Source organism: Bufo bufo, chromosome 7, assembly GCF_905171765.1.
Source record: "Bufo bufo chromosome 7, aBufBuf1.1, whole genome shotgun sequence".
NCBI lineage: Eukaryota > Metazoa > Chordata > Amphibia > Anura > Bufonidae > Bufo > Bufo bufo.
Genome location: NC_053395.1, coordinates 1,919,665 through 1,929,524, shown reverse-complemented (window position 1 = coordinate 1,929,524; position 9,860 = coordinate 1,919,665). Strand labels below are relative to the sequence as shown.

At 59.1% G+C, this 9,860-nt stretch overlaps 2 protein-coding genes across 2 annotated transcripts in view; both read left to right on the top strand.

Annotated features, from left to right (window-relative positions):
• The first annotated feature begins 558 nt into the window (after positions 1 to 558).
• LOC121007843 (cysteine-rich, acidic integral membrane protein-like) lies at positions 559 to 6,908 on the top strand. The gene is made up of 8 exons (XM_040440088.1): positions 559 to 593; positions 4,478 to 4,802; positions 4,868 to 4,903; positions 5,135 to 5,242; positions 5,843 to 6,012; positions 6,085 to 6,202; positions 6,412 to 6,739; positions 6,781 to 6,908. The coding sequence occupies exons 1-8, from the start codon at positions 559 to 561 to the stop codon at positions 6,834 to 6,836; spliced, it is 1,176 nt and encodes a 391-aa protein (XP_040296022.1). The 3' UTR covers positions 6,837 to 6,908.
• Positions 4,341 to 9,860, top strand: part of PAQR4 (progestin and adipoQ receptor family member 4) — a 48,824-nt gene continuing 43,304 nt past the window's right edge. The window contains exons 1-2 of the mRNA XM_040439965.1: positions 4,341 to 4,521; positions 6,837 to 7,154. Of these exons, the coding sequence (XP_040295899.1) occupies positions 6,950 to 7,154 (205 nt within the window). The 5' untranslated portion in view covers positions 4,341 to 4,521; positions 6,837 to 6,949. The remainder of the gene's footprint in view (positions 4,522 to 6,836; positions 7,155 to 9,860) is intronic.

The window sequence follows — 9,860 nt, the reverse complement described above, 5'->3', positions numbered from 1 at the left end:
GAAGAGATATTTTTTTTTAAAAGAATGTGGTATTGGGGTTCTGGGGATCCTTTCATTCTCTAGTAATGAATGCTTTAATATTATTATGAACAGGGAAGACTCTCTTTCCTTTCTCCCCTAAACCTTGGCACATTTCATCTTGAATAGAATGACTTTCTGTAGTGTCTCCTATATTCATAGTGACCCTTATAGTTTTTAAAAGACCTTGTTTCTTCAGGGAGAAAAATAGGTTTCCCAGAACCGTCTCCTGAGGAGTCAGAATCATTATCAGATACAATGTATCCTTCGTCTAATCTGCATATGTCAGAATTCTGTTTGTTTGTTTTTGAAGTCGATGGTTGTGGGAGGAAGGAGGCAGTCTAAAGTCAACTGCAACATTGACCTCTTCGTTAATTATACTTCTCCTAGAAGGAAGGAGGCTTCCGTGACCACCTTTTCAGTGCATATAGGACACAGAGGCCTTTTAGACTAGTCCAGAATCTCCCCCAGCTAGTTTTGGAGTGATGGTCTCTCTGTTCTAAAATGTAAAAAATAAATATATAAACCTTAATAGGGCCAATGACAGTTGAAGAGACCAACTCCCAGCACCAGGGGTGAGAACCCTTAACCAGGACAACCAGAATTGAGGCTAGACAGGTCATAACAAGGCAGGAGAAGAGGCAATGGAGGTAGGACCCCCAGGATTGCGGGCAGAGTCGGCGGCATCAGCGGGAGCCAGCATCCTGAACCGTCGGCACATTTCACTGAAACCACCATTCTATTGCCTGTGGCAGGCGCAGCGCTATGAAGTGCCTCAGGTGCTGCGGCATTAGAAGGATTCTGGTATCTATGACTATTAGTCCAACCAGACCGTCTGTTACTCTGTAATTCCTCCAGCGCCGTTCTAGGGAAACAGTAGGTGTAAAGAGCAACCAAATGCTGGAAATAACTTCTCTATTAACTTCAACTTTTCTTCATATATTTCCTCTCACTCTCATTCCATCCCCCCCTCCCTTGTCACTCTCTTCCCCCCTCCCTTGTCACTCTCATTCCATCCCCCCTCCCTTGTCACTCTCTTCCCCCCCTCCCTTGTCACTCTCATTCCAGCCCCCCCTCCCTTGTCACTCTCATTCCAGCCCCCCCTCCCTTGTCACTCTCATTCCATCCCCCCCTCCCTTGTCACTCTCATTCCATTCCCCCCCCTCCCTTGTCACTCTCATTCCATCCCCCCTCCCTTGTCACTCTCATTCCATCCCCCCCTTGTCACTCTCATTCCACCCCCCCCTCCCTTGTCACTCTCATTCCATCCCCCCCTTGTCACTCTCATTCCATCCCCCCTCCCTTGTCACTCTCATTCCATCCCCCCCTTGTCACTCTCATTCCACCCCCCCCTCCCTTGTCACTCTCATTCCATTCCCCCCTCCCCCTTGTCACTCTCATTCCATCCCCCCCCTCCCTTGTCACTCTCATTCCATCCCCCCCTTGTCACTCTCATTCCATCCCCCCTCCCTTGTCACTCTCATTCCATTCCCCCCTCCCCCTTGTCACTCTCATTCCATCCCCCCCCTCCCTTGTCACTCTCATTCCATCCCCCCCTTGTCACTCTCATTCCACCCCCCCCTCCCTTGTCACTCTCATTCCATTCCCCCCTCCCCCTTGTCACTCTCATTCCATCCCCCCTCCCTTGTCACTCTCATTCCATCCCCCCTCCCTTCTCACTCTCATTCCATCCCCCCTCCCTTCTCACTCTCATTCCCCCCTTGTCACTCTCATTCCATCCCCCCCCCTTGTCACTCTCATTCCACCCCCCCTCCCTTGTCACTCTCTTCCCCCCTCCCCCTTGTCACTCTCTTCCCCCCCTCCCTTGTCACTCTCATTCCATCCCCCCCTCCCTTGTCACTCTCTTCCCCCCTCCCCCTTGTCACTCTCTTCCCCCCCTCCCTTCTCACTCTCATTCCAGCCCCCCCTCCCTTGTCACTCTCATTCCATCCCCCCCTCCCTTGTCACTCTCATTCCATCCCCCCTCCCTTGTCACTCTCATTCCATCCCCCCCTTGTCACTCTCATTCCACCCCCCCCTCCCTTGTCACTCTCATTCCATTCCCCCCTCCCCCTTGTCACTCTCATTCCATCCCCCCCTCCCTTGTCACTCTCATTCCATCCCCCCCTTGTCACTCTCATTCCATCCCCCCTCCCTTCTCACTCTCATTCCATTCCCCCCTTGTCACTCTCATTCCATTCCCCCCTCCCCCTTGTCACTCTCATTCCATCCCCCCCTCCCTTGTCACTCTCATTCCATCCCCCCCTTGTCACTCTCATTCCATCCCCCCTCCCTTGTCACTCTCATTCCATCCCCCCTCCCTTCTCACTCTCATTCCATTCCCCCCTCCCTTCTCACTCTCATTCCATTCCCCCCTTGTCACTCTCATTCCACCCCCCCCCCCTTGTCACTCTCATTCCATCCCCCCTCCCTTCTCACTCTCATTCCATTCCCCCCTTGTCACTCTCATTCCATCCCCCCTCCCTTGTCACTCTCATTCCATCCCCCCCTTGTCACTCTCATTCCACCCCCCCCCCTTGTCACTCTCATTCCATCCCCCCTCCCTTCTCACTCTCATTCCATTCCCCCCCTTGTCACTCTCATTCCATTCCCCCCCTCCCTTGTCACTCTCTTCCCCCCCCTGTCACTCTCTCTCCCCCCCCCTGTCACTCTCTCTCCCCCCCCCTGTCACTCTCTCTCCCCCCCCTTTGTCACTCTCTCTCCCCCCCCCTTCCCTTGTCACTCTCTCTCCCCCCCCCTTGTCACTCTCTCTCCCCCCCCTTGTCACTCTCTCTCCCCCCCCCTTGTCACTCTCTCTCCCCCCCCCTTGTCACTCTCTCTCCCCCCCCCTTGTCACTCTCTCTCTCCCCCCCCTTCCCTTGTCACTCTCTCCCCCCCCCCTTCCCTTGTCACTCTCTCCCCCCCCCCTTCCCTTGTCACTCTCTCTCCCCCCCCTTGTCACTCTCTCCCCCCCCCTTGTCACTCTCTCCCCCCCCCTTCCCACTCTCTCTCTCTCCCCCCCCCCTTCCCACTCTCTCTCTCCCCCCCCCCCTTCCCACTCTCTCTCTCCCCCCCCCCTTCCCACTCTCTCTCTCCCCCCCCCCCTTCCCTCTCTCTCTCTCCCCCCCCCCTTCCCACTCTCTCTCTCCCCCCCCCTTGTCACTCTCTCTCTCCCCCCCCCCCCTTGTCACTCTCTCTCTCTCCCCCCCCCTTGTCACTCTCTCTCCCCCCCCCCTTGTCACTCTCTCTCCTCCCCCCCCCCTTGTCACTCTCTCTCCCCCCCCCTTCCCTTGTCACTCTCTCCCCCCCCCCCTTCCCTTGTCACTCTCTCCCCCCCCCCTTGTCACTCTCTCCCCCCCCCTTGTCACTCTCTCTCCCCCCCCCTTGTCACTCTCTCTCTCCCCCCCCCCTTGTCACTCTCTCTCTCCCCCCCCCCTTGTCACTCTCTCTCTCCCCCCCCTTGTCACTCTCTCTCCCCCCCCCCCTTGTCACTCTCTCTCTCCCCCCCCCCTTGTCACTCTCTCTCTCCCCCCCCCTTGTCACTCTCTCTCCCCCCTCCCTCCCTTGTCACTCTCTCCCCCCCCCCCCTTGTCACTCTCTCTCCCCCCCCCTCCCTTGTCACTCTCTCCCCCCCCCCCCTTGTCACTCTCTCTCCCCCCCCCCCCCCTTGTCACTCTCTCTCCCCCCCCCCTTGTCACTCTCTCTCCCCCCCCCCCCCCTTGTCACTCTCTCTCCCCCCCCCCCCCCCTTGTCACTCTCTCTCCCCCCCCCCTTGTCACTCTCTCTCCCCCCCCCCCCTTGTCACTCTCTCTCCCCCCCCCCCCCTTGTCACTCTCTCTCCCCCCCCCCCTTGTCACTCTCTCTCCCCCCCCCCCCTTGTCACTCTCTCTCCCCCCCCCCCCCTTGTCACTCTCTCTCCCCCCCCCCCCTTGTCACTCTCTCCCCCCCCCCTTGTCACTCTCTCTCCCCCCCCCCTTGTCACTCTCTCTCCCCCCCCCCTTGTCACTCTCTCCCCCCCCCCCCCTTGTCACTCTCTCCCCCCCCTTGTCACTCTCTCCCCCCCCCTTGTCACTCTCTCCCCCCCCCTTGTCACTCTCTCCCCCCCCCTTGTCACTCTCTCCCCCCCCCTTCCCTTGTCACTCTCATCCCCCCCCCTGTCACCTCTAGTGTAGCCTGGCCGAGCTCTGTGCGGTCCGCGGTACAGTAGCATGTGTTTCCTGTACCCGGCCGGACTGACAGGAAGTGCACACTAAGTGAGCACTTCCTGTCAGTCCGGCCGGGTACAGGAAACACAAGCTGCAGTACCGCGGACCGCACAGAGCTCGGCCAGGCTACACTAGAGGCGCTTCCCTCCTGCGCCCGGCCGGTGCACATGGGGTCCCGCTCAGGCCGGCTGTCTGGGGCGGACGGGGACACCTCCTCGTTACTGCCACCGGTTATCTGGGCGCAAGTGATGCAGGAACGTGAATGGTCAGGAAGAAGCGGACAGAGACATCGGAGGAGGTGAGTGCCGGACTGAGACATCGGAGGAGGTGACTGGAGACTGCCGGACTGAGACATCTGAGGAGGTGACTGGAGACTGCCGGACTGAGACATCGGAGGAGGTGACTGGAGACTGCCGGACTGAGACATCGGAGGAGGTGACTGGAGACTGCCGGACTGAGACATCGGAGGAGGTGACTGGAGACTGTCGGACTGAGACATCGGAGGAGGTGACTGGAGACTGCCGGACTGAGACATCGGAGGAGGTGACTGGAGACTGCCGGACTGAGACATCGGAGGAGGTGAGTGCCGGACTGAGACATCGGAGGAGGTGACTGGAGACTGCCGGACTGATACATCGGAGGAGGTGAGTAGAGACTGCCGGACTGAGACATCGGAGGAGGTGAGTGCCGGACTGAGACATCGGAGGAGGTGACTGGAGACTGCCGGACTGAGACATCGGAGGAGGTGACTGCCGGACTGATACATCGGAGGAGGTGAGTAGAGACTGCCGGACTGAGACATCGGAGGAGGTGACTGGAGACTGCCGGACTGAGACATCGGAGGAGGTGAGTGCCGGACTGAGACATCGGAGGAGGAGACTGGAGACTGCCGGACTGAGACATCGGAGGAGGTGACTGGAGACTGCCGGACTGAGACATCGGAGGAGGTGACTGGTGACTGCTGGACTGAGACATCGGAGGAGGTGACTGGAGACTGCCGGACTGAGACATCGGAGGAGGTGACTGCCGGACTGATACATCGGAGGAGGTGAGTAGAGACTGCCGGACTGAGACATCGGAGGAGGTGACTGCCGGACTGAGACATCGGAGGAGGTGACTGCCGGACTGAGACATCGGAGGAGGTGACTGCCGGACTGAGACATCGGAGGAGGTGACTGCCGGACTGAGACATCGGAGGAGGTGACTGCCGGACTGAGACATCGGAGGAGGTGACTGCCGGACTGAGACATCGGAGGAGGTGACTGCCGGACTGAGACATCGGAGGAGGTGACTGCCGGACTGAGACATCGGAGGAGGTGACTGCCGGACTGAGACATCGGAGGAGGTGACTGCCGGACTGAGACATCGGAGGAGGTGACTGCCGGACTGAGACATCGGAGGAGGAGACAGGAGACTGCCGGACTGAGACATCGGAGGAGGTGACTGGAGACTGCCGGACTGAGACATCTGAGGAGGAGACAGGAGACTGCCGGACTGAGACATCGGAGGAGGTGACTGGAGACTGCCGGACTGAGACATCTGAGGAGGAGACAGGAGACTGCCGGACAGAGACCCCGGGGAAGGAGACAGGAGACTGCCGGACTGAGACATCGGAGGAGGTGACTGGAGACTGCCGGACTGAGACATCGGAGGAGGTGACTGGAGACTGCCGGACTGAGACATCGGAGGAGGTGACTGGAGACTGCCGGACTGAGACATCTGAGGAGGAGACAGGAGACTGCCGGACTGAGACATCGGAGGAGGTGACTGGAGACTGCCGGACTGAGACATCTGAGGAGGAGACAGGAGACTGCCGGACAGAGACCCCGGGGAAGGAGACAGGAGACTGCCGGACTGAGACATCGGAGGAGGTGACTGGAGACTGCCGGACTGAGACATCGGAGGAGGTGACTGGAGACTGCCGGACTGAGACATCGGAGGAGGTGACTGGAGACTGCCGGACTGAGACATCTGAGGAGGTGACTGGAGACTGCCGGACTGAGACATCTGAGGAGGAGACAGGAGACTGCCGGACAGAGACCCCGGGGAAGGAGACAGGAGACTGCCAGACTGAGACCCCGGGGAAGGAGACAGGAGACTGCCGGACTGAGACATCGGAGGAGGTGACTGGAGACTGCCGGACTGAGACATCGGAGGAGGTGAGTGCCGGACTGAGACATCGGAGGAGGTGACTGGAGACTGCCGGACTGAGACATCGGAGGAGGTGACTGGAGACTGCCGGACTGAGACATCGGAGGAGGTGACTGGAGACTGCCGGACTGAGACATCGGAGGAGGTGACTGGAGACTGCCGGACTGAGACATCTGAGGAGGTGACTGGAGACTGCCGGACTGAGACATCTGAGGAGGAGACAGGAGACTGCCAGACAGAGGCCTTAGTGAAGGAGACAGGAGAGTGCCGGACAGAGACCCCGGGGAAGGAGACAGGAGAGTGCCGGACAGAGACCCCGGGGAAGGAGACAGGAGAGTGCCGGACAGAGACCCCGGGGAAGGAGACAGGAGAGTGCCGGACAGAGGCCTTAGGGGAGGAGACAGGAGACCTGTTGGATCAGGGCTGGACCCTCCCTCTGAGCAGTCCCTTTCCTCCGTCTAGAGGGCAGCCTGTATGAAGAAGGTGTCATCTCCACATCCCTCGCTGTCTGAAGCTGGTGCTGCCGACGTTTCCTCCTCCATGGCCCCACAGGAGATGTCCAGGTGGAGATCCCCATGCAGCTGATCCTGGAGAAGAAGGTGTCCTGTAACCTCATGGCTTTCTTGAGTGGCCCCCGGCTCCTGGACTGGGCCAGCTCCCCCCCACACCTGCAGTTTAATAAGTTTGTGCTGACGGGATACCGACCCGTGGCCAGCGGAGCCGAGTGTCTGCGGAGCCTGTTCTACCTGCACAACGAGCTGGGCAACATCTACACACACGGTGGGTGATAGGCGTACCCCGCCACCCTGCATCTACCCCGCCACATCTACCCTGCCACCCTGCATCTACCCCGCAACATGTACCCTGCATCTACCCCGCCACATCTACCCTGCATCTACCCCGCCACATGTACCATACCACCCTGAATGTACCCCGCCACATCTACCCCTCCACATCTACCATACCACCCTGAATGTACCCCGCCACATCTACCCTGCATCTACCCCGCCACATCTACCCCTCCACATGTACCATACCACCCTGAATGTACCCCGCCACATCTACCCTGCATCTACCCCGCCACCCTGCATGTACCCGGCCACATCCACCCCGCCACCCTGCATCTACCCCGCCACATCTACCCTGCATCTGCCCCCCCACATCTACCCCGCCACCCTGCATGTACACGGCCACATCTACCCCGCCACCCTGCATCTACCCCGCCACATCTACCCCGCCACATCTACCCTGCATCTACCCCGCCACCCTGCATCTACTCCGCCACCCTGCATCTACCCCGCCACCCTGCATCTACCCCGCCACCCTGCATGTACCCGGCCACATCTACCCTGCATCTACCCCGCCACCCTGCATCTACCCCGCCACCCTGCATCTACCCCGCCACATCTACCCCGCCACCCTGCATCTACCCCGCCACATCTACCCTGCATCTACCCCGCCACCCTGCATATACCTGCATGTACCCTGCCACATCTACCTCGCCACCCTGCATGTACCATACCACCCTGCATGTACCCATCCACATTGCTGATGCCCTACCTCCCTCATGTATCCGGCTTGTGTCACCGCACATACGTCTCTTCTTGTGGCCCTCAGTCAGACTGGGGCGATGTCACTGGGGGCCCCTGCTGGAGATGGATAAGAGAAGCCTGGTCTGCAGTGGCCCCAGGACAGCGCTTCTCTATGTACCCTCCTTATCAGGGCTCATGCACATGACCGTATGTATTTTGAGGTCCGCAAAAAATGGATCCGCAAAAATAAAAAGGATGACGTCTGTGCTACGTTTTCGTGTGGACCCGTCGTAACCATGCATGTCCTTGTCCACAAAACGGACACGAATTGGACACGTTCTATTTGCTTGGCGGAATGGACTTGCAGACATACAGAATGCACACAGGGTCATTTCCGTTTTTTTGCAGAACTATTTATTGAAATCAATGGTTCTGCACACATGGACAAAAAAATACGTTTGTGTGCATGAGCCCTCAGGCGGAATATTCGGCAGACGTTTCTGTGACTGCCCCATTCATGTCAAGCTGCAGAGATCCTGACCAGGCAGAACGCGTGGGCTGGAGAATCCAGGAGACTTGCTGATCTCCATGAGCAGAAAACGGCGTGAAGGTGGCTGCCAGCCAGCCGAGGGTTAACTTGAGGTGTGAGTCCTGTAAGGAGCTCTGAGTCCTAATCCCTTTACGGGTGACCTGGATTGCAGAGCCGGAGCTTTGTGCTTCCATGTGGTGTCACCCCGGCAGATAGCAGCAGAAGCCCCAGCTCCCCCAAGTAGTTTGGCGCACTCGCCATGTTTGGTGCGAGTACGCCCGGCGCGGGGCTGAAGCTGCGGGGAGGTTCAGGTCAGGAATCTAGATGGGGTTGTAATGTAAATCTTATAATGTTCTTACACAAGTGACCTTCTCTGATGTCACCGCCGAGGTAAGAGGATGGAGGACATTGCTTACTCAGCTGCTGCCTCCCCTTCCCCCAAATCCTGCTGCTGACGGCGGCCGTCCTCCTGTAGGTGACCCGTGGCCTGTGCCGCAGTCTTGTATCATGGGAGCGGGGAAGCAGCATTAATGTAGGTGCGAGCGCCCGGGCCCTCGGATCCCAGCAGCTTCAGTGGCATCGCTCACATGTGGGTTAGGTGCAGGACCTCCACCGTCGGGCTTAGTTCACACCGCGGCTTACGCTGGCCAAGCTGGTTTGCAGTAATCCCCCTGATCCCATAGTAAACCATGTACCTACAGACTGTGTACACACTGGTCAGCCACGGTATACCCGAGTGCAGCCTGGCGGGCCAGCTCTGGGAAGGTGACCCAAGTCTCTGCCAGGTCACTGCTCTCCTAAGGCTCAGGGTCCAGTCTGATGGGCCGCTACAGGTGGGTCCAGTCTGATGGGCCGCTACAGGTGGGTCCAGTCTGATGGGCCGCTGCAGGTGGGTCCAGTCTGATGGGCCGCTACAGGTGGGTCCAGTCTGATGGGCCGCTACAGGTGGGTCCAGTCTGATGGGCCGCTGCAGGTGGGTCCAGTCTGATGGGCCGCTACATGTGGGTCCAGTCTGATGGGCCGCTACATGTGGGTCCAGTCTGATGGGCCGCTACAGGTGGGTCCAGTCTGATGGGCCGCTACAGGTGGGTCCAGTCTGATGGGCCGCTACATGTGGGTCCAGTCTGATGGGCCGCTACATGTGGGTCCAGTCTGATGGGCCGCTACAGGTGGGTCCAGTCTGATGGGCCGCTACAGGTGGGTCCAGTCTGATGGGCCGCTACAGGTGGGTCCAGTCTGATGGGCCGCTACATGTGGGTCCAGTCTGATGGGCCGCTACAGGTGGGTCCAGTCTGATGGGCCGCTACAGGTGGGTCCAGTCTGATGGGCCGCTACAGGTGGGTCCAGTCTGATGGGCCGCTACAGGTGGGTCCAGTCTGATGGGCCGCTACAGGTGGTCCAGTCTGATGGGCCGCTACAGGTGGG